The sequence below is a fragment of the Lepisosteus platostomus genome, chromosome 9 (assembly GCF_059453375.1).
Source record: "Lepisosteus platostomus isolate fLepPlt1 chromosome 9, fLepPlt1.hap1, whole genome shotgun sequence".
Taxonomy (NCBI): domain Eukaryota; kingdom Metazoa; phylum Chordata; class Actinopteri; order Semionotiformes; family Lepisosteidae; genus Lepisosteus; species Lepisosteus platostomus.
The window spans coordinates 8,784,009-8,810,004 of record NC_142619.1 but is presented as its reverse complement, the minus strand read 5'-3'; the positions used below and the strand labels follow the sequence as shown (position 1 = coordinate 8,810,004).

The 25,996-nt window shown below is 36.5% G+C and overlaps 1 protein-coding gene across 10 annotated transcripts in view; it reads right to left on the bottom strand.

Annotated features, from left to right (window-relative positions):
• Positions 1-25,996, bottom strand: part of cacna1c (calcium voltage-gated channel subunit alpha1 C) — a 431,114-nt gene that overhangs the window by 344,715 nt on the left and 60,403 nt on the right. For all 10 annotated transcript variants that reach the window (XM_088646820.1, XM_088646811.1, XM_088646814.1 and 7 more), the window contains exons 2-3: positions 5,506-5,824; positions 988-1,093 (exon numbers count right to left, since the gene is read on the bottom strand). In XM_088646820.1, coding sequence (XP_088502946.1) covers positions 988-1,093; positions 5,506-5,824 — 425 coding nt within the window. The remainder of the gene's footprint in view (positions 1-987; positions 1,094-5,505; positions 5,825-25,996) is intronic.

The window sequence follows — 25,996 nt, the reverse complement described above, 5'->3', positions numbered from 1 at the left end:
TCAACCATGAGCTCTGACAGGGGTGCATTATCTTGCCTGACTAGATTAGCATCCACGCTGCTAACATCCGCAATACTCAGACACACACTCCAACTGGCAGAAGGTCTGACATCGACCTACACAATGTGGTACGCTGTGGCACAAGCAGCCCCGTCTGCTTGCAAGAGAAAGGGTTGGCGGCTTCACACAGAATATGTCACAAAATACAGAGAAAAATAGCGGGCCTACTTGACAAGGAACCTACAATCCATTACCCTCAACAATAAGCACTTGGCAGTTCTCTCAGCAGCTACAAGATTCTAAATGCTTCAATCTAAAAGTCGGTGCTAAGAAGATTTTTTTGTTGAACTCTATAAAACCTCTACTACTAAACCTTAGCACTAATCTCTTTATCTAAGGGTTGTTGGAACTAAAAATGCACCTGACTTGTGCTGTATGCCATTAAAAGCAAAGGAGTATGCTCATAACCAAGAATTTCAGTAGAATCAATTCAGCTACCCAGCATATATCATTGGAACCCAATGTCTCCAACACCTAATGCAGGAGCAATACTGCTCAAATAAAATGTATATTGAATAAATTAATTCAGGATTATCATTAGGCCATGCTGAAATAATGTTTCCTTTCAACTTTCAACTTCAGTCTTCAGTCTTCAGTAGGTTATGTTAACTAAAATCTACAGATAGATATTTCAAAATGCAATTTCCAACAAGATAAACTTGAGAATTCAGTAATCAGTGTATCTTTCTCCTAAAAAGCTTTAAAATAATTAAATGTTGTTAATAATCTCATGCGCATCCTTCGCCATTGTAGGGATACCATTTTGTTTTTCATAGCATAAAGGGGACATTCATGAAATTCTAAGCCATGTTTTTTTTCCTATACCTATAGCTCAAGATCAACAACAACAAAATATTTTTGAAAAGACAGGTTAGTAAAACAGCCACCCCCAGCCAGTAAGTAAGGAAAAGCCCAGCCTTCACTTACCAGATTGGAGTTAGTGGCGTTGGAGTCATCCTCTGGGAAAGGGATGTAGATCGCTAAGGCCACACAGTTAGCAAAAATAGTCAGCAAAATTATTATTTCAAAGGGTCTGAAGACATGGAGTTAAGGAAATGAACCGCAAACATGGAGTACATTGACAATTAGACCTGTCACAGGCCTTCTTGGTAAAAGCAAACCATCTGTTTCCAGAAGAGCCATGACCCGCTCCTCCGCCAAGTCCTGCCCAAATATGTCCAAAAAAAGCACGGGACAGTCGCGTGGCGGCATGAAAAAAATAAAATATAATAAAGGAAACAATCTGACAGAGCCTTTCTTTCCAGAGCTCAAGGGGTCATGCCCTCCTTTTTTTTTTCCTTTTTCTTTTCTAAGGGTAAACACAAGGACACAAGTGTTGCAGTAACTGTTCGACTTGTCTGCTGCGGGCTTTTCACAGGCAGAAGAAAAAGGCTGCTTTCAATCAGAACAACTAAAAGAGCTAGTATTGGACTTCTGCCAGCAGACAAAGGGAAGTTTTATTTCCCAATTTGTTCAAGGATTTTCATTGTTACATATTGGGCTAGGAAAGCAGCCAACGTTATTTAACAGGTTCTTGGAAGAAAAAATTAAAATGTAAGAAAGGTGTCAATTAAGTCATTTGGCCCATCCAGTTCATTTGGATTTTAATAGCTATTTGATCTGAGGATCTCTACCAGCCTTTCTCAAATGAAGCCAGGGTATTGGTTTCAACAACATGAATGGTTAGCTAGTTTGTTCCAGATTCCCAGACTGGATCACAAACCTGAAGAAGGGTCTGCGGTTGAAACTTTGGGCTTTTTCATCTGTTCGGTACCTGTCAGCGTGGAATTAACATCTACTTGTTCATTTGCATTTTGTAGACTGCTGCAGCTCCCTGCCTCTATAAAGGTCTGACTACTGCTCTTCATAAAAATGATCGGCCTGCTTTTTTTTTTCTTTGCTATTTTGTAGACTCGATTTCCTATACTTTACACTAGAAAGATTTTTTTGGGGGGGATTTGTGGAGAGGACCAAATGAAAAAATGACACGAAAATAGAATATGTAAACAAAAATAAAACATATTTCTCAGTAACTAGGAATAAACATGGGTGTAAGAAGCATTTCTATCATTCTCTGGGATAATCATGATCATTTAATTATTTTGCTCTAATGAGAGAGAGAACTATAGTAACAATTTTGCAATATTCACCCTGTGTACATTCCAGGACTGCTGCCAAGAAGATGGGCTATGCCTCCTTTTACTCTTGGACCACAAATATTTTTCTCATGGACAAAGTTATTTGTATTATGTGTCTCCTGACCTTTAACTGATCTCTGGTATTATGGCAATATGTGACTCAAGGAAAGTTACTAATCAAAGTGCAATATATATCGCTTGTGATGTATAGCTTTTCGGCAGTGATACTTTTTCTAAATGTATTGATCTGTGAAATGAGCTGAAACCTTTATTAAAGTGTCACCACAGTATGATTTTTAGCACTAATCTTTGTGCTAACATTCTTCAAGTTTGTGCAAATTCCCTGACAATGCAAGACTTTTATTAATGTAAAGCAGTGCATGTTAAAACAATAAAATGTATGCCTTTACTTTCTTAATTGCTCATACAGCTCACCTTAAAATAAAATTTTCCTGCTAGTTACAGTACTTTGCCACCTGACTGAAAATCAAAAAACAATATCTTTTGTTTTTATCACAAACCAAAATCGCATTGGCACTGCTTAATACGTAACAGGCTGCACCAAATGCCTAATGTTTGGCATTTCATAAGGGCATTTACACGTGACATTTACTTATTCTGTCAATGGAATATGAACCAGCTGAAAAGAGCATGTTATTTTCCCTCTGTGTTTTATTCAACAAAATAACAGGAAACATAATTGCCACCACTTAGCAGTGCCAGGTGTCTCTGAATAATTATGAAAAACCCAAGCTTAATTAGTCTAGATTAAGCTGCCAAGGTCAAAAGTCAAGCTCAGATTGTTAGGTTCTCTGAATTCTTAACTGTGCATATCTATTTCCATAAGTTAGAGGCCCTCTAGACTTAGCTTATCTGATTGCCAGCAGAGGAAATGTCATTGTTTGGTGCTGAGACCCCCATGGCCTGTGAAAAGCCTGGTTGGCATGGCAACACTGTCAGGCAGATGAAATCAGATGAAGGCCTCATGTTCACTCTTTTCAAAGAGGGACATTTTACTTTTAAGGCACATATGAAAGGGCTTTTAAGAATAAAAACAATCTGTTGCAGACCACACACACAAAAAAATAGAAATGTATTGTTTTATTTTCATTTTGGACCCCACAAGTTGCTCACTGGCATGGCAGCACAGTGGATAGCATTCCCGCACTGGGGCCCCCTTGTTGAATTCCTGGGGTGCTATCTGTGTGGAGTTTGTATGTTCTCCCTGCTTTTGTGTGGGTTTCCTCTGGGTACTCTGGTTTCTTCCAACAGTTCAAAGACAGAGTGGTAATTTAAATGGCTTCTGTAAAACAAACGGCCCTGATGTGAATGTCTGTCTGTTCAATGTCTTGGAATGTCAGCCTGTCCAGAGTGTATCCTACTTTCTGCCCATTGTTTGCTGGGATTGGCTCTGGCTTCCTTCTCACCCCGTTTTGGATAAAGTGGTTAGAAAATGGATGGATGGATGTTGCTCGCAGATGAAACTGTTATACCTTTGCAGAACAAGGACCTCTGCTTTCATAACTTGGATTTCAGCATGAAATAGAGAATATGGCAACAATCAACTAAATCGGAATATTATGTCAAACTGATACACTTCTCAGCACCATGTCCCTAGGCCCCACTAGTTTTCTATTTAAAGTTAAAAAATGTAAAATTATAATGCCACAAAACTGGGGCCATATGTCTGCAAATACAAATACTGACAGGGATAAAAGGTGGAATAAGGAATGTCTGTGGGTCTTACAGTATAAGGCATTTGAATGCAAAAAGCAAGGTCAAAAGGTACTTTATGCTTCTGAGATATTTTATTAAACTTTATTGCTTGACATTCTGACCTTTTTACAATAGGGTTAGAGGCTGAGAGAAATGATTATATTCAAATCGGTTAGAAGTCCATTTATAATCCCTAAGAGCCCTAAACTGATGTGTCTTCTGTTTGCGAAATGTCTGCTACAAGATAAGACACAGCCAACCCCTCTGTAGTAAGATCTTCACAGCATCCATCCATGCAGAGTGTGAAGATCCATGCATTACATCTGTGTTCATCTGTCAGTCACTTCATTTATCAGTTTAACAAATTTGTGGACCATGTAACAGCCAGGCATTGCTAAACAATGCCCCAGAAACAAATCCAATTCCACAATAAAAGACAATGTAGGCCATTAATGCAGGTCTTCTGGAAGCAAGCAAAAGAAAAAAAAAGCAAAAAGCAAAAAATAAAACAAACCAAAAAGCATTTCCCACTACATTTCCCACTTCACTGCAAATCATAATTCTGAAAAGGTATGCTCAATTTAGGATATGGCAAATTACAATTCTTTTTCTGTTGAATGAGTCATAATCAAGTTAACCCGTTTTTAAATTATTATCCAAACCTGTACACAACACAGCTCCCACATCCTAGAGTGATTTAGAAAAGAATATACGGTAGATATGAAGCGCGTTTCCATTAAGAAATCGGAAGCCCTGAATGAAAGAATGATCAGTGCCAATTTTTATGTTTGGTTCTCTTAAATTCTTCTTAAATCTACCACTATTTCATTGAGCTGTAGTGGTGGATGATTTATATTTCCAATTTCTTGTACAGGGTGATTAGAAAACAATGTGTTTAAAATGTAAATCCCATCTCAGGAGGAGAAAGGAGGTTGAAAATTAAGCTGATACACTTCTTCTGCATATTCTAATAGAAAGTAAAAATAATTGCATTCCTCTAGCCACAGACAGCAGTCTTTACTGATCCTATAAATGACAAGCCTGATTGTCACAAAATATCAATGAGGAGGCTAGGTGAAATAGAAAATTGCTGATAATGTTTATTGACACTGACTGACAAATCTGTACCATTCATACTCATTCATACTTTCTAAAAGGAAACATGGTGTATGCAGTACAATGCTAACCAAAACAAAATTTCCCCCAGTCCTGATGAATTCAAGTGTGAATCACTGATGAATTAAGTTAAAACAAACACACAGGCTGCAAGAGCAAAACCAAACCTGCATCCAAATGTTATTCAAAATTTACCCCAGCATCTCCAGTTTTGTATGGTGCTGCTTGTGCTTACTGAGAAGACAGGACAAGCTGAAGGTGAGTGTGGAGAGTTCACTGCATATAAGTCTACCATCTGCCAGAACTGTTTGCCTGCATGACAAATTGATTAAGAATGAAGGAGGTACTTAAGATCTTAATCTTAATTATGTTAATCACTTCCCCAAGTTCTCCCGACCTAGGTGTGCCACCATAGCTGTGCAGGTGCACGTAGATTTCTTCTCCACACCACCCCACTTTGGTTCGAAAAGGATACTTCCACTCCACAATGCTGATGCAGGCCCGGCGAATGGGGTTCTTGAGAGTGAGGCAGAGCAGGGCGCGGGGCGGGCGCGTGGCGGCCGTGCTGCCCTGCTTTTTCTGCTTGCTGTAGTGCTGCCGCTTGCGCTGGGTGGAGCTGGCGGTGGAGATGGGGGCGCTAGTGCCCATGAGCTTGGCCTGGCGCGCGGCATCGATGGCAGCCTGCCAGGTGAGGGCTGCCCCGGCAGAGGGGATGTGCTCCGGAGCCAGGCCCACCACCCCATGGTCGTTCAGACCGCCAGGAGCCGGGAGGGACGGGCTCGAGTAGTTGGAGCCTGAGGAGAGAAGACAGAAGCATCACAGAACTGTTGTGGGTTTTACAGTACATGGGTTTCCAAGAACTCAGCCCTGACTCCCAAGTCCTTTTACAACGGCTAGCAATCACAGCTTTGAAGCAATTGAGAAACAAAACAGCAGTTTAAAAGGAATGAAAACCAAAATAAGATCTCCAAGTGGCCCTGGATTGCATCATGAGTACCCTTCCAGGAGACTCTGCTACTCACTCAGACCAATTTCTCTCAGTGGTAACAGCACATAATGTATGGAGGCTGAAGGATAAGCAACAAAAATACAATGTTTTCTACTTGGTATCCATTTGAGCTTTAGCCTCCCAAAACACCATACTAAAACAGTCTGCATTGGAAAAATGATCACACATTCCACAAGTGTCAGAATTGAAAATAATGCAGCAGAAACACAATCATCATATTAAAGTGTGAACAAGGAGAAGGCTGGAAACCAGATGACTTTTAGGAAGATGAGAAAGGTTGAGCATTTGTTTTCATGCTGGCTTATACAGTATGTAGCTTCTCAAAGAGTAACAGTCAGAGCTTATGGCAAACTCAACACAGTCTTGGTCTACTATGCAATCTCTTAATCCACTTCCTTAAAGTGAGATTAATTTATTTTCTTGTCCAGAGACAGGTGTTGCCAGTTTCACCTTTAGAATCTCTGAAGCATTTCTTAAAAAGTATTGCATACAAGTTAAAAGGAAACCACAACTTAAAAATAATAAATCTTGGTTATCCTGACAAAAACCTAATTTAATTCATTTTACCGTGTGGATGAAATAAAATGTAAAATTGATACCACAGTAAAACTATAAAATGCCATATGGATTTCTTCAAAGTAGGTCACTCCCTTCTGATAAACCAGATGTTCCTACATAGTACTTCTTTTTAAAAATATCTGTTTACAATATTTAGATAGATTAAATGCTGTTTATGAATACATTTCAGATTCAAATTTAATTGAAAGATGACGAAAAACACTTATATGACTTCTCAAAAAGAACTCTGCACAATACACAGGCATGCTGGTGGAAAATAACAGTAATCTAAATTTTAGATGCCCAATATTAAAGCCCTGTAGTTTAAATATTTTAAAAAACCCTGTGTTTGTTTAACATGCAACTAAATTGGACAAAACACTACAGGCCTAATATTTGTTAGATGCCTGCCAAACCCTGCTGTTGATGTACTTATATGGTGGAATAACCTTTTTGTTCCATGACATGTCTTCAGAAAGCTGCTTCAAATCAAACTGTACAAAGAAAGAATAAAAGCAAAGCTATCGCTTCAGTCACCACCCTGTTCATACACTCCAGTGCACTTTTAAATGACAAACATTATCACAACCTTGCATTCAGATAGTCAGACACTGCTTGGGCCAGAGGAGAACCTGATTTGGCAGTTTGTCTGGAAGCAACTGCCTTGTCAACAGTGTAGCAAACTGCTCTTTATTATTGACTAGGGTGTCTTGAATCTGACTTTATAGATATTTCTACTTTAATCTTGCAAAGCAATGAGAGAGAAACCATGGATTATACAGTGCTGTAGTTGCTTGACAAAGAAATATGTCTAGACCGTCGTACCCACGATGAGTTACAGGATATTGGAGAATAGTCACAGCCACACAACATTTGATGTTTCAGCCATTGCTGGTTCTCCCTAGTTAGGTGGGATAGATACCGCACAATGGAACCAATATTCAGGACATGAAACTTGCTGGCATTTCCCAAAACAACCTGACATTTTACCTAATTAGGTATTGATCGACCAACTTGATGGATAGGTATTGGCTCGGGGGAATTTGACCTAACATCCTGTAGTTTCTTATTATATTGGTTTTGGGAGGAGAAAAGAATGTAATTCTGAAGAAATGAAACAAAAACTGAAATATACAATGGTGTATCTTTCCATTTGTAATTAGACTAAACATGTTTATACTGTATATAGAGCTGCATGTCTGGATTGTTTTGTCTACATTCAGCAATATTGTATTTGCAAAACAAAACATACCACACCAGTTAATTCATTTACAGCAGCTGGATAGTGTGAACACAGTTAAACATTTCTTGCAAGTAAATGGCACTTTTTCATATATATCCACACTGAAATATACCTCTTTAAAATTTGTTCTGTTTTGTTTATTAACCTACAGTATTATGCTGAATAACAGATTTGTTTATTCAGACATTGTGAAACATTTGTACTCTTAATTCTTCCGTTCAACAGATATTCTGAATGCCAGTCACTTTGATAGAACACAGCAGTAACATAAATGAATAATGGTGCATTAATTGCAGTTGTTTGCATTGGTGAAACAAAGACATGTGCACCAGTAATTGTTGATTTATTATGGCATTCACATTGACTTTGTTCCGTAGCACAGCACAATCACAAAAAGGCCAGCTCTGCTGTAGCTATACAGTCATTTGTAAAAGTGGGAAATCTCATGTGCATTCACACAATTTTGGAGAGGATGGGTCTTGAGAGATGAGATTTTCCCATTCTCTAACATTTTTGTAGGATGGCTTATTAGATCGGGTGGCACAGTGGCATTGGGGCCCTGGGTTCAATTCTTAGGCTGCTATATGTGTGTAATTTGTATGTTCTTCCTGTGTGTGTGTGGGTCTCCCATGTTCCAAAGATATACTGGTAGATTAACTGTTGTGAGAGTGTGCGACTATGTCGGTGTGTGTGTCATACGATGGATGGTGTCCCACCCAGGGCATATCCTGCCTCATACTTCTTGCTTGCTGGGATAGGTTCCAGCTTCCTATTACTCCGGATTGGATAAAGATATGTTCTAAAGTGGTCAGAAAATGGATAGATGATTTATTAGATACTAATAATATCAAATATTATTAGACACTACTTAAGACTACAGCAGAACACAGTATACTGTATGTATGCGTAAATAGTGCACACAGTAAAAGAGACTGTACTGTACATTACACTTGTGAAAGAGTTTGGCTCTTCAGGAATACAAAAAATGTTAATGCAGTGTTTAAAAAACTAGAATTCTTAATGCCAGCACATGAGGAAGGCTGTATGTTGCCACCATACAACTATTTCAAGTCTGAATCAATGCATTTCTGTGCTTCCTTGGTCAGGTTCAACTAACATCTAACATCTTCCAGACTACCCTAAACCCTTTGTGTCTCCTGATATCTGTACTATATGCATCCCCTCTTATCTTTCATTTGTGTTCTGGGGTTCTTGTTTCATGTTGGTCCTGATGAGGTGTACTGGGGTGACCTTTTGCCACTGACTCTTCAGGATTTTACAGTGTATACTCATAGTGTGTTTTGCTCGAGACTAAAGATATTCAGTTCTTATAACCAGTCGATGTAATGCATTCTTGAGAATAATGAATTTAGGTTTTGTTCCTGGATTTCGGCAAGACAGTGAGATCACACCCCTTTCCATCCAGTTTCTCATCTATTAGCCCAGTACAGGTGCTCTGGCCTGATTGGTATTTGTTGTTGCCTGACATAAGAAAGCAAAGTTTTTTGTGAAAAAAAAAATATATTGCATTCCTCTTTTCCATTGCTGTACTTTTGCTTGGCTCGACTTTAAAGTTCTATAATAATTTTCAAAACAAAACTGGCAAATGTTTGCATTGGACCAAACAGTTTGCCAATCAGTACGTTCGTCACTAAGATTGAAATAACACATGCTGCCAAAAAGAATAGAATATGCACAGCCCTTGCAAAAAATGTTGTTTTTTTATGTACAGTATTTGGTAATGTGTGTTTTAACACAGTGGTTCTTTCTTTGAAAAAAATAGCAACATGAATTAATAATTTTACTCACAACGCTACTGCAAAATACAGTAGTGTTAGAAATAATTTCTGGAAGGCAACATTGTTTTTTTTAATTCTATCCACTGTTTACCTAATATTTATTCTAAATCATTTGACTTTTTGCACAACTGCAACACTTCTCTCCATGCTTTAAATTATTTTAAGGGTACTTTATCCCTGTAAATTTTCTGTAAAATATAAGGTAAAATATCCTTTTTAAACAGGGGTCTCAAACTCAATTCTTGGAGGGTCTTATGTTTTGTTCCAACAAGGGGAGTCAATTAAACAATTAACTGAATTATTTTCTAAGTTAGACACATTTATGTTTTTTCTTAAGGTATTTTACACTTAATTAAACAAGACATCCACTTCATTAAAGATGTAGTTACATAAATCGCCTCAGAGCCTGGTTATAACTATTAAAACTACGCAGCTAATTAAATAATTAGAACAACTGTTTAACTGAGAGCTGGGTGTAACAAAAGCCAGAAGCCACTAGGCCCTCCAGGAATTGAGTCTGAGACCCCAGTTTTGAAACATCATAAGTACATCTGGTTCCACTAAATAATTAGATTAACTGAGAGTTTACACTAGAAAAAAATCATCTGTTCCACAAGGACTGGGTTTGACCCCTTTACTTTACAGGATGTAGTAAAAAATATCTTCTTTAAGAGTTTTTTTTTTAATTATCCTTTGCTCAGGGGTTCACAGCTCTAGTCCTGGAGGGCCAGAAGGATACAGGTTTTCCTTCCACGTGAGCACTTAATTACCCAACTGGATTCATTTGCTTAGACAAGTTGAATCCTTTGCTTTTTCTTAGGAGTCTGAAGATTTGAAGTGACCTAATGTATAAAACCTGCTGAGGACAGGAATTGGACACCCTTGCCTTATCTAATAAAAGCCCACGCTCAAGGATAAGGACAGGATCTGTGCTCAGAGATTTGTTTGCTCTAATCCAGACTGTTCCTTCTGACAACAAAGTGTACAAATAACAGCGGTACAGTGGAAGGGGACTGGTTGACTGTTCAGGTGCCTGTTTAGGACATCCTCAGTGAGAGCTAGCACCCGACAAAGATCCAGCTTTGTTTCTATCTTGCAATGCAAGAAAGAGGGATTGCTGCACAACCTACACTTTGGTTACTTAGGATTCCCAATCCTGATCCGGGATGGCCTGTATGTCTACAGGTTTCCGGGCCAGCTGGGCACATAAACACCCAAATCAGCTTATTATTGACTCAGCTGCGCTATTTTGACAGCTTTTCCTGTGTCTGATTTAAAGAGATCTTGAAAACCTGCAGACACGTCAGTCTTCCGAAACCACTGCTTTAGAGGATGTGTGGTATATGTGTGCTATCATAGTCTGTTCCTGGTTGGAAGGATGTTTGTTATTTTTGTAATTACCTTGGTGTGTATCAAAGGGGGGAAACCAGTTATCTATTTTATTTAACAATAGCACCAAAGGGGCCTCCAGTCATTTAAATACAGATAAAAACAAAACCAAATGTTAAGCAAAATCTTTTTTTTAATCAAAGGGGCCTTTCAACTGCTTCTACATACAGCTTAAGTAGTAACATCTGAAAGATCACTATCATATAAAAATATAGGACACAGACTCTACTCAAGTAGGTTTCTCTCCTTTCTTATAATCCTTCAGATTATATAAAGCTTCCTGATCATTTAGTTGAAAACAGAGTGTTGATACAAGAGTTGAACATTCTGTCAGCACATGAGAAACAGAATTTCCTTACCCTTACCAGTCCTACCCATCTTCCATCATCAAGAATGGCCAAAGACCTTCTAGCACTAGGTCTCATTTGCTAGATAAATGCATCCTCTAGTTACAAGGTGCCCATTAAGATCTGTCAATAGAGCACAGTATATGAAAGGTCATGGGCAAGAGGATGACATATTTCCTGTTTTGCACCTGTATTTCCTATGAATGAATGTCAGAATACCATCTAGCAAAAAAGGTAAATTCGATTCAACAAGTTTCCAAGGCAAAAACACAGCAGTTTCCAAAAACATTCAGAAATGTATTTTCACATCAAACTTAAAAAGTACAAAAGCTGAAGAATAGAAATCTGGAGATGGGATAAATTATATAAAGTGTATCTTATATCGAAGTGTATCAAAGTAGATCTTAGTATACACTTGACAAACCATTAACATGGAATGTGTAATGTTTAGAAGAGTTTCCTCTTCAGAAGCACTAGTAGGATTTTATGTTGGCAACAAAGAAATCCAGAACATGACAACCACATAACTGAGACTAGAAAAACACAACATTACCAAAGTTGCACCTATATTCTATAAATTGTCCTGTTTTTTCTGTCTAGTTACAGTAGCTTGGGTGGTTGTGCCAAGTCCAAGCTTTTTGTCTGACTAAGTAAACAGCAACACTATTTGGTGTTTATGCTACTAGTTCTAAAAACATTTCCAACCAACTGGGAGAGAACGAATAAATTGTTTACTGAGGAAAGATGAACTGCGAGGAGACCTGCTTGTAAAAAGCTTGTCTGAAAAAGCTCAAAAGCTGTGCAGGAGCAGTGGAGAAGTGATGAAGCAAAATGCCCAATGTGTAGTAACAAAATGATGTAGTAAGAAAACAATGATGAGGAGATTTGTCGAAGCGAATCGCTGCTTCTGGTTACTTCGGACCCTTCCAGAACACATTCGGAATGTATCCTTGAGGTGAATTATAAGATGGAGAAATACAGTATAGTAATTCTGCATAAACGCCCTTTATAATGCTGGGCATGCATCAACATGCATCGGTAGAGACTAAGAGTAAGAACGAAAAATATTGCCTTTCCATACAAGGATTACATCTAGATTAAAAGTGTATTGTTTAGTTGCAAGCACTTGCTCAGTGCAATGTTTCTTTATGAAACTCCTTGAATTGTTAAAGGCCCACTAGAGAATTGTATAATAGACTGACTAATTGAGGTTGATTACAGGCTATGTAGGAAATGAGATTGCAGGAAAGTCTAGATGTTGTGAATCATCTTTATACACATTTTGGGCGGCTACAGTACAAGCCCTGCAACAAACCCCACCACTTGCCCACACTGAAAGTGTGACATTGGCATCATCACTACTGCTGTGTAAAATATTCAGAGATACTCTCAGGCAAACTTGGAATCTTTTCAAAGTGATGCACCTGTCACTCAGACCTGGGGAAGGTAAACATGCCTTTTCGACATCTTTTTCAACAGAAGTCTTTGTTTGGGAACAACAAGCACAAAATGAAATGGAAAAGAAAAGCCCAGGTTGAGTACAGATGGACTAGATTATAATAGGAAGTAAATGTCTGACTTAACATTATGCAATGAATAGGATTGTGAGGGAGTTAATTAAGTGCCTTAGCCGACTGCAGGTTAAATCCTTTAGTCCAGAGTGCATTGGTTTTGCACTATTTAATTAGCTTGCTGTGACAAAGATTACTCCCCGATGGACAGCAAGAAACACAGTACCACAAGTTATACAGTAGGTGGGCTGTAGTCAGCCAGAGGTTTCTCAATGTCCCATGATGTTAAATGCAGCTCTCCAACTTCTGATGCTCTCTTTGTGCCATGGCTGACATTGTGAATAAGATGAAAATGAACAAATGAGATATGGTCCTTCACAGTGCAGGTAACTTCTTGCTGATCTCATATAGTATGTGTTCCAGTGTCTCAACATGTACACCAGATGCATTTCAAATTCTGATATTTGTGTCCACACTAAGTAGCAAACTGTGAATCTGAAAGCCAGCGTTGCCTGTAGCTCACTTAATGCCAAAATGATCACAAAACTATCTCCAATGATAAGTCAATAGTGTCTGCTTCTTATCTTTCAAAGTAGCAATATTTCCTTGAATGACAAATAAGGTGCACACAAGTAAGGAAATGCTTTGATGAGGGTAACATCTGTCATCTGTCGCTACAGTACCATGACAACAATATAATTATGTCATAATCATTATTCTTGTCAGAAAAAAAAACATTATTTGGGATACTTGGCATGAAAAAAGGGAAATGTGCTATACACTTGCTTTAAAATTAAAATTGTTACTATTTACTGTACTTGATAAAAAGGTGTAATTTTGGTGCCAAAAAATAAAATAATAAGAATGCAACAGAAAGGAGAACATCCTCTGTCCCTCACTTCAAGTACACACTGTATATGCATCAGCTTGGCATGTTCGTATCTGCTGATGAACCAAACATATGGCTTTTGGTTGCATAACGAATCCGTTCACTTTTAACTGGAACTATAATTTCATATATATATATCTGTAGATAATTTCACTGTCATATTACTCAAAATTGGTATGTGCAAAAAACAGTCACGGTGCTAGTGACTTTGCCATTTTTTTTTTTCATTAAGAGGAATCCTACAGGTCTAGTAGGATCTCACTCAGGGGCTGCTTAAGGTCTATTATCCAGACATCACATGTTCAGGCTCTGGTCATATCAGTAGTTGACTGTGACTAAGACTTCCAAAAACCTCTGGAGTTGTGCTGGAACTAGGTGGCTTGGGTTTCACTCTGTAAAACAGTGACTCCTGGAACTTCTTGGGCTCAAACAGACTTGCAATGAAGTCAGTCTCCCATTTGGAAACAACTTCCATAAGATCCTGCTGAGCCTGCAGTATAACTTCAATGGAACATATCTACCCTTCCTTGTGCTTCTTGAGAAGTACAGGAGTCTCTGTTGTGAACGGTTTAATGTATGGGGCATGAAACAATTCCACACTTCTTCGACCAAATAGTCATTCTGGGAATTATCTTAGCCACACGGTCAGTATGACAGATTCACAGCAAAAGACAAGATTTGTTTAAAGGTTACGAGTCAGGGAACAACTCTTGTCTGCAAGACCAGCAAGAACCATGGAAAAGAGATGAGCTATGTCTCTTAATAAGAGCGAGTATACAAACAACAAACATATACAGTGTATTTCCATCTGGCAAAATGAAAGAAACAGATGGCACAGTACGCAATGCAATGTTGAAACTGTAAGGTATAGTACATCTGAAAGAAAACAGTCTGTCAAAAATTGTCTATATACAAAATATTTCCACTCCCGTATTAATTTCGTCTTGCATCTATAGTGGAACTTGTTTAGAGGACCTTCCATCTTTAGTGCAAGCTATCCTGCCAGCCATTTTGATTTTGGATGTATTTTAATCACTTTCATCAGCCATAATCATTGACCTTATGATAACGGATAGAAGTATTGTTGTTGGCAATCTGAAATCTTCTATATGTGATTTCATCCTGCCATATTCATTACATTTCATTAATTCTCACTGTGGACAATCACTGTCACATTAGTGATGAAAAGCTTATGAATGGAAAGCTAATTTTTTAACCACATGTAACAGAAGTATATCTAGAACAATTTGAAAAAGTGTTATCACTCTTTTTAAATCTCCTTGTTGGAGCCAGCTTTCTGAATACTGTTTTCCATCATTTTAATGCATTTAGCATGTCTGACTTAATTAAGCAAAGTGTCCATTTGTAACATGTCCAGATGCCTAAAAATATTCACAGAAAAGGCAACTTTTAGCTTTTCACAGACACTGATTCAAATATTGTAAATAGAAAATATGTGAATAAAGACGTATAACGCAAAACAGGGGGTCTAGCTAAATATATTAGTGGATAATTGTCTTATTTAGTCAAGACAAGTTGTCTGACCTGTGTTCTCCTTCTTACCATACAGAACTGCAGAGTCAGTGGATACTGTCTTTGGACCTACTGTACAGTGTACTTTGTAAAGCAAATCATAACAATAAGTGTAAATGGAGATGGGCTAGTATATTTATAGAGTAAAACTGAGAGATGTTGTGAAGATCCAAAAGGTAAGGCAAGGCTTGAATAAACTATTTTCTTTTATTCTTTTTGCTATTTCGCAAAGCTTACATCTCTCTCCCTTCTTAAGAATGGTCATTATTTTCTGAAATACTCCTAATATTTAATAATTTGTGCCTTTTTACTGCAACAAGATATTTATAGCAATATAGAATGTTATGCAGCAAGTCAAAACATCTAAAAAAAACTTAGACACATATACTTTAAAGTCAATTACAATTCACCTAGGTTCCTGAGATTTTCACTTTGAAAAGCAATCAGGATAGAATTACCTGCCAATGAATGAATCCAGAGTTTTTCTTACACTGGTATCAGATGTGTTATATCTGAATTTTTTAAAGGTTGAAACACTCTTTAAAACAGAAAATACATCATTAAATATTTTAAAACAGTCATGAAATGTAATTAAGTTAAGAAAACAAAAATAAACATGTATGCCATTTAAAACTTATTCTAAAATACTCAACTTATTATAGCAGAGTATTTACTTTAGTTCTGAACAAATGTCAGTCGCCTAAGAAAATATATACAAAGTAAACATGTGAATGAGCTTAAGCTGAAATTTCAGTCAAAATATCAAAATCTTTCATTTTTTCCTTACAGTCAGTAAACTGAGATAAGAAGCACTGAAATAAAACCTAGATCACAACACAGCTCTTGATAACTACAGTACAATGGAAACTAGCCACTGAAGAAGTGGCTAGTTTCCAGGGGCGCCGTACAATGGCTGTACAATGGCTGACCCTGCACTCTGACCCCAGGCTCTCTCCCTATCTGTGTGTCTCATGGAGAGCAAGCTGGGGTATGCGAAAAGATAATTCCTAATGCAAGAAATTGCAAAGGGTTAATAAAGTGATGTTAGTTAAAAGTTAAAAGAAGTGTTCATCTGACAAGACTGTGGTTTAGTGGAACTTGTGAATTGTGAAAGTTTTTTTTTTTAATTGAGAAAATGTGACTTTGCGTTTTTGGGACCTGTACGCAGTTTAAGCACCCCAAAGGGTTTTATTTTATGTTTGGAGTTTGGAGTTTTCTAACACTGTATAGGAGCAGTTTTTTACCTTAAGGTTGCATGTAAATGCCTGTTTCCCGAGACATGCCCAAAATCATACCGTAGATATGGCACCGTGCTTATAACAAATCCTGGCTTAATGTTGCAAAACAAAAGGGAGAAATAAGATAAATCCTTAAGCTTCCTAAACAAGAAGATAAAAACTAAAGTTCTTATAGAACATGTCTTGCAATAGTGCAGTTAATAGCCCAGAGCTATATCACACTGAAGTCCAGTTTTCTTAGTTCTCATATCTTGAACAAGACTTGATGGCACTGGGGAAAAAAAAAATAATCCAGGATAAATAAGATTTGTGCTTTAGGTTTAGAACTAGGTGGCTTTGTTCCCCAGGGACTATAATCCTCAACCAGTGCTCAAATCCTACAGGATGTGCTATCTTTTGAATAAGAAGTTAAATTAAGGATCTGAGTGTTAGTGATCTCTACGTATTCTATGTGATTAGACAAAATATTTGTGATGCTGATTCTGGTTTCCTGTCTAAACCAATCGGTTTTTGCTCAAGGTGACATATACTTTGCTTTCTTTATGGTGAAACTATCCTGACAGTGAATCTTAACTGCAGTCTAACCCCTGAAGTTTTATTGAATTAGAAAACCCACTCTGGATTTACATAATTGATTAATAAGACCATGTTTTCTAAAATTAAAAAAATATAGAATTATATATTACAATTTATATTATACAGTATATTATAATATAATTATAATTTCAAGTTTATTACCAAATTCACAGATAGTTTATTTTTCTGCATTTCTATTCTACTGTATATTATTATAGTCATATTTTTATTCTAAACCCGACAGTACTTTAAATTTAAACAGACCATGGGGTGTTAATTGCAAACAACCAACAAACGTTAATTACGGAATTATGTATGCATAAAAGTGATGTGATGCTGAATGAATTCCCGTAGTTTGCAGATTTTATTGTCAGAGGTACAGGTAAGGTATACAACATTTTTCCTCTGCATGCAAGTTTATAGACCTGCCACGTGTGTCAGTTCGTCTGCATATAAAGAATGCAAATCACCCAGGCAAAATCTGAAAACCAGAACTTTGTCCATATAGTAAATACCTGTAGTGTCATCTTGCATATAAGTGAAGGTTAATGAATTCCAAGCACTTTTGAAACTCTGTGCTAAGATTTGTCTCCAGTGAAAGGAATAAAGTTACTAGGTTTCAAAACTGAAGTTACAGTACCAACCAAAGAAAGGGCAATCTGACTACTAGATCTAAAGTAGTTCAGGTGGGTAGCTGCGTCAGCATGCATAGGCTGGAACAAGAAGAAGAGAAGAAAGAAAACACAATGTTTCAGCTGATGAGCCTTCTTCAGGTGTCAGCCCTCCACAGCCGAAACGTTTTTTTCTTTCTTCTCTTTTCAGCATGGGATAAACCTATTACTTGTTCCTACTAGATATATATATACTGTTTTTAAGAAAGTCACAATGTCACGTAAAACACATAACAGAAATAAAATAAAATAAAAACACAGCCAAGTAATGGAGTAAACAATTAAAGCTTAAACTAAAATTAAACCTTCCAAACACATGAGTAACAGTACTGTATATACTGATACAGATCACCCATGGCTTTTCCATTTTTCTTTCATATTAATTCTTACTGTTCTGTATTTTCCCTTTTTGCTTTAAATGTTTTAAGTAGGTTGCATAAACAAAAATATTGATTGCTACTTCAAAATGTCATGACTGCAAGGTTTAAAATGTATCTGAATACTTTTGCCAGACACTGAATAAGCAACTTTATTGATGATGAACAATTGCAGAATAGGCAAACGATAAAGTCGTTTTCACCTTGGTAAAATCATTTGTCATACTGCAGTTTACTAAAACATGTTCCTGGGCTGTATGTTATTTGCAAATCCAATCCTACTCTAATCTGGGTAGGCTTCATGACATGAAACCCTATTTTTACATAAAAAAATAGGTTGCCATTTCTTCATTTTTCAGAAAACATCCGCATTTATTAAAGAAATATGCACAAAAATAAAAGTTCTAGGCATCCTATGAAATCAAATTATTTAAATCATCTGTTATTCTACAGTATCACTTTTTAATGGCACATTCAGATCCAGTTATTTAAAGTAAAACAAAAAAATGTTTTACTGCTGAATCCCTAATCTGCCAACAAAGGTAGATGCATTGAAAGGATTATAGCAGGCTAAATAAAAACCCGAGAACTGTTAAAAAGTCCTGTAGCTCTTTCTTTCTGGTTACAGAGTACATCAAGAAAGAAAAAAAAATCACATCTATTAGAAAAGTGAGGAGATGCGCTCATTTTCTGCGGTGTGCATATGGTGTGTGGGCTGTGGTCTATTGAAGGTGCCATCCCCAGAGCAGTACAACTACTGTGCCATCTGCTTATTAGAACACTGCATTCCACAGAGCCTGGCACAGGGGGAGGGACTTTTTCCCACAACCAATCATTACCCAGTCAGCTTGCATACTGCAGTACTGACAGGACAGTACAGGGAGATTTGTCAAAGCTGCCTGTCAATTGCAAAACGGAGACCTATAGAACACATACAGTACATTTAATACAGGAAGTCTGTGAGAAACTTGTCAGTGTATTTTTCATGAACAAATTAGAAATGTAGGCTAAGATATGGCATGCAGGCCATGTCATAGAAAACAATGAAAGTGACAATAAATGCGGTATATACTCTCCATATTCAGTTAGCAATAAGTAAAATGTGCAGTCAGTCTGAGCTTTAATACACACTTTTGAACAATGAATCAATTGTGTTTCTTCAATAAGTACAGTGATTGTCCAAGAGCAAGACTGAATGTTTTTTATTTCCTTTTTTGTATAAATGGGCCACACTAGGAAGCTTCTGATATTACATTGTATTTCATTTGCTGCTCGTTCCCTACGGACTATTATGTTATATTTTAGATGTTATGATTGTGTCTGGAATGCAGCTTCAAAGATGCATGAATCATGCCCCTCAAGTTACTTTTTTCTAAAAAAAAATGAAAACAAAATATAAAGCATGCGAGAAAAAACAAGCAAGAACATTTTGGCAGATTTGCAATTCCATTATCTCTGGAAAATGATCATTCGCCTTCCCTGGTAGCTAGTTAAAAGAGTTTCAGGCAGCACATCAGGACACAGAGGAAAGAGTTTTGCAGGATAGTCCAACCCAGAATACAGGTGATATATAGCATATTAAAGGACTTGCCATTTTAATCTGTGACTATATGCCATTTTATTTTACAACTATAATTATTTTTAAATTATTTGTAAAATGTTAGACATTTCTTAATTCAAAAACTTATTCTGTAAAACGATGGGGCTTTTTTTTCCAAATAAAAAAATATTAGCAGCCTCCAGTCCAAGACCAAGGACAATCGACAGGCAATTGCTGATCCAGTGGTACCAGCCTGGTGGAGCAGCTCTGATAAATTTGATCAGTCATTTGGCAAAGGCCCAGTTCAACTCCGCTTTGCTTCTCTGTCACTCCTTACACCCTTTTATGACTTCATGCCCCTGTCATCCCTTTATGCAAAGCCATCTCAGCTGTACGTTCAGACATAAAGGAAAGCAAGTACCATAAATCCAGTATAGAAGGCTGCATAGAGAAATAATGACAATCCTACAACAAGGCAACATTGTGAGGTCAGGAAAAACACTTTGAACTATAAAGCCTGAGAAGCAAATGTCAAGAGAAGCCTTTGTGGACCTTTTTTTTTGCAGCCAGCAGACCTTATAAGAGTGATAAGATAAGAGTGAGACAGCTACTTGTATGTGTCAGAACAGCACATAGTCAGAGTATTACATGAAGGATTTATATAACCCACAACCCCATATGCTGTATAACAACTCTGTAAACCACAAATAACAACACTTGCCAATTTATACACAGTGTCTAAAATTATAGCACAATGGAACAGAATAATTCTTCATATTTTGCCAAATATAAGAATTTGCTGCTATAACAATTAAATTCAGAGCTCCCTGCAGACCAAGTCAGACTATTCAGACTATTGCTGAAGTTTCTAAAGTTACAGGTGTCTGTTTGACATTAAGATGTGGATGCATGAGACCTATATTAAGCTCAGTTAACTGTGCTAAAATTTAATATTTGGCATTACATTTGACCCTGTACTATCACTTGATGTGCATGTTAGGAACATCACTATGAGATCTTTCTTCTTCCTGCACAACATTGCTCAATTAAGATTCCTGCTCTGCCTGTCCGAACCTGAAATATTGACATGCACATATTTCATCAACATTAGACTTCCATAATTCTGTACTTTAGTCATATATTTAGTTATATATTAATTATACTGTATATATATTACACATATACAGTATATATTTAAAGTTCTCCAACCCAGAAAAAAGACAAATCTAGAGTATTATCTAGATTATTCATTGTGTGAGTACTGTCAATTTCCTAACCTTAGTTATGCCGATTCAGGCCTTACCACAGAATGGTTAATAGAGCCTTAGAGCCTTCTCACATGCAGCACTGTGTCTTTGAGCTCAGTGCCCAAACTTTTGCGATCGTCAACATGTTCAGAAATTATTTAAAGAGCCCTCTTTTCAATAATGTTTTTAAAATGTAATTTATCAATTAATAATAATAATAATAATAATAATAATAATAATAATAATAATAATAATAATAATAATGATGATGATGATGAAAGTTTTATCTTCTCAGCTTTTCTGCTGGTTGCTATTGACCAGGGATCCACTGGATTCCTTAGGTGCTGCTATTGTCCGATGTTCAGGACTCTGCGTAGTATGTGGGCTGTTCCGAGGTGAGCAATATTCTACACCTGACCGCACTCACTTTGCCTAGAAGCTCATCTAGGTACTTTTGAAATTCGAGTCGAGTAGCTCTAACTACGACTGGGATCACACGTGCTTTTGTGTTATTATTATTATTACACCTTCCATACGTTGCAAACTGAAATTCTCACTGTGTACAATATTCATTGTCAACTACAGCAACTGTTTGCTGTATAATGTGCATGCACTGTATTATTGAAAACTCATTATACAATGGCTTATTTGGTCATGAGCAGGAAACAGGTCAATCTGTGTCAGTTTGGAATGACTAGTTGTCCAATCTGCCTGTGTTCTGACCTCTCAGTTCACTTTATATTGGCCTTGTTTTAAGAGATCTTACATGATATAATCAAAACAAAGGACAAGTATTGAAAACACAGTATGAGCATGCGTATATACATTATTCAGCAAACAAATGCTTAATGGAACACAAAATCCTGCTTATTGTACATAAAAAGTTTAAAAAAAAGGCAAGAAAAGTGACAGCATGAAAAATGTCATTATAATCACAGCACGCATATAAAAACAAATAGGAACTATTTTAAAGCAACATCATTAAAGATGAAATCACAGCATATCTATGTACAGAAGCCACAGATTTAACATGGCTTGCTGTTTTAGATATTAATATTTCTTCTCAAATGTTTCTCTTTTTTAAACTAAGGAACCACCCCTATCTTCTTTTCCAACTTTAAGGTAAATAAGAAAAGTAACTGAACTGAGTATTTCAGGATGAGCAACCAAAGCATGGTCATTGCTTTTTCAAAAGTGCAGCATGTGCTTAATTGCCAAAACGATTAATTTATCAATGGTTCTTTATAATTATTTAGCACTTATTAATTACAGCATTGATTTCCTATTACACATTATCACGGTATGTATTACAACAGGAAAATGTGTGGTTTCAAGCTACAATTTAAATATGTACTCCAAGAACCCCAAAGAAAAAAAAATGAAGGCTTTTATTACACCCTTGCTTGTCCATCTTTTTTCTCTCTGCTCTTTCCTCTCTACTGCTCTTTGAAACTAGATTGAACTGCTTAAACACGATGTCCACACAGACATGCCTATCTGGCAATAGCAAACACAGTACAAGTAGCTTCCTTGCTGAAGAAATTGATTGCTTGTTTCTCAAGATATAAAGACCTTCTGTCTGAAGACACACCTCTTGTTAAATTTAGCAGCTACCACAAATGAAAGGTAAACAGGCAGCTTGCAAGCTACTTTTGCACTGCAGATAAGCATGCCATGGCCTGTGTACCTCTGGGAGTTTTTATTTTTTCTTTCCTTATTTAAAGAACATACTTCAGACTTTTGAAAGCAATCAGCTTTTACAGGAGAAAAGACAAAAACTAAAACTGCTAACCCTTATTACATTTCATAAACACAAATGGAAGCAAATGTTTTTTTTCTATTTTTGCATGATTGTTATGATTGAAAAATACTACTCTATGTAAAAAAGAAAATAGTCATCAACAGTATTTAACTGTCTTCTGAGCTAACGGAAGAAATTAAATTCCCTAAACCAGACTTGAGTTACGTCACATTAAAAGGTTTTCAATATACTGTAAACACAAAAGATTTTAAATTTCTCATTTCAAATATACTGAAATTCTTTGTTCTGCAATTTGCACAAATCTCTTGTGTGCTTCCGTAATTACAGAAAGTTTGACAGTATCCGTGCACCCAAGCACTGACAAACACATTTGGCTTTTCTACTAATGTATACTGTACCTGTCTTGCTGGGGGTTTTTTGTGTGTGCTTTTTTTACTTTTTCTATTTCAATGAATTTCAATGCATATGAATGATTTCTTTTTGTATTTACTTGCTTGATATGTATTTTGTACATTGCCTTGGATATGGGCAACTGCACAGCAAATAAATAATAATACTAAAAAGACAGGAGAGCAAAAGAATACTAATAACAAAACAAATAACTGCCAATCCTAAATTAAAAACGGATGCTGTTTTGACATACTAGCTTGTATAAAAGTAATTAAGGGCAGAGATCTAATGAATAACAGGAGACGCTCAAAGACAATAGCTGTGCATCAGTCATATGTTATGGGGTTATAAGAGTTTTGCAGAAGTTGGGGAAAAAAAGAGTATACTTTCTCTAAAAGGCTATCAGCTTTTGTAGAGGGAAAAGACAAAAACTAAAACTGCTGAACCCTATTATACTTCATATACTGCACATGATTGGAATGTCTCCAGAAAGTCTTTGGAGTTTCATATGGCTAATTATAGAAGCTCAAGATTTGTGAATTAAACACACTTGTTGCCGGAAGCACAAAAGGAGTAAGGTAGGCTGATACTGTGAGTCTACAATATGCCAAAGTTAAATTTACTTTAAATTATCTAGGACTGTATGTTGTTAATATCAAATGAATCGATGTGGAGTTAGTCATTTCTTTGTTGAATTCTGTAATGAACATTGTGTAACCACAAGAAAACTAATATTAAGTGCTGCAGATCCAAGTACTGTGACAAAGTCAAGACAGTTCTTAAATTTTGATTTTTTTTTTAGATTCACTTTCAGCACCAAACTTTTTTTAAATATTTAAATAATAAAATTTTTCACTAGAAAGACATACTGTACCTTTTTTTTGCTAAGCACTTTAAACGGTATATTTTTTCTTTCATCATACAGTGTGCCACTATCCTTTATAGAATGAAATATCATGAACTCTTCATCTGCTCTGAGGCACAAGACTTTATCTACTCTGAAACTATCGCAGAAGCATGCTCATGAGCAAGTAGTGAGAGGCCAGTTCTTTCACTCGTGAAAGCAAACTCTGGAAACACAATTTAGAGTAGCCAATCAAGCCTGTTTGCATTTACTGTAGGAAATCAGAGCACACTGTAAAACCCAATATGAACATAAGGTTAACAGACCGGAGCTTAAGGCCACAGATGAACACAGCACCACTGAGGCATGAGGCAACAATGGTAACCAACACACCATATTATACACATTATTTTTCAAAAGGTCAGGCTTGGTTTTAAAACTGCATGCCTGTGTGTTCTTATTTACTTCTGAAATGCTGAAATCAATTCTCAGGTATTTTTTTTTTACTTCTAACAAATAGACTTTCTTGTCTAACAGCAATGTGCAATATATTTCTCAGAAAACACAACCAAATGGCCAAACAGAAAATCTTTATCTGGGCAAACATTTCAGCATTTCACTTGTCTTAAGAAATAAGCTATCTTAGAAATGAAGTAGAGCCTGAAGGTATATCTTACACTTCAGCAAGATACTAAACATATTATATAATATATACTGTTATATTGAAATGTGGAGGTTCTAAGACAAAACAACATTATTACAGTACATTGATCAAAATCACATTCAACATTAGCCTTCATAGTACCAATCACAAACCTTATATGAGTTGGCTCTTTTCATTTAAGAAGAAGACAAAGGCTTTTGGGAAAAGACAGAACTGTTTGGAAATTATAACTTAATGTTTAAATTTAATTTGAGGAGACTTTGATCTAAACCAATTCTTAATGATTCTGTTGGATTAGATTCACATGAGTGTTCAATTTCCATGTCATGTCAGATTATTGTGTTTTAAGCATGTGATTGGATGATATACTAAGTGATTAAAGCAAGCATGATTGAAGTGTTTCCTTTTTTGTTTTCAGAGGGAGCTTTATGTTGTTTGATGGTTTTCTTTTGGCAAATGCCCATCCTGCTCATTCCAAGATCATACAAAATACTGTGCTAAAGAACACGGTATTGAGATGTTTCAGTTTCTAGGTTCATCTTCAACTTTTAAATCTTGCAATATCAGAGATTATGAAAGGAAAAATACTTTTTTTCTTAAACTGCTAGTGAAATGTTTCCATAAGTAAAGGGTAAAGCAAAACTGATAAACTACTTCTGAATCCAAATAGAGTTGATATTAAAAATGCAGGCCGACCTGTAATCCAGGAGTTTAGCTACTGTATGTTTAGTTAACATAGCAGAATTGCATATTTTAAGGTATAATTTCATCCGACTTCATTCACACTTATCTGTGCACAGTTATTGAATCTTTTAAGGAACTTTTGTTTGCCATGTTAAACAATTAGCCTTTTAAAAATGTTGAAATTTCTTAAGCTTGCTCAAAACTGGAAATGACAAAGAAGACAGCTGTGTGATGTTATTCCTTTCCTAGTCTTCAGTGAACAATGCTTAACTGAAGATTCTTAAGTGCACTGTGTGATACCAACTGATTTCCCCTACTTGACAGTGAAAATCATTATCATTATCCTTCTCATTTAAACCCGACCAGCAATATAAGTAAGCTCAAGTCTAACTACAACAAACGCTGGAGTGGAATTTATTGATTCATTGCAAACTGTAATACTGGAAAATGCCACAGCTCATTTAACTATGGTTAATGCTGGCCTCAATAATTTTTACTACAGTAATCCCAGGATGAATGGCTGCAGTATTGGTAAAACATTTTCCTCGAGGTACTTATTCGACCATTAAATGGTTTATTTTAATAAATTTATACATGCACTTGTTCATTCTACTTGCATTATACTGTCCACACCAAATATCACCAGTGCCTAATATCCAGGCACCTCATATTTGTCAACCTAAAGCTAAGCACCA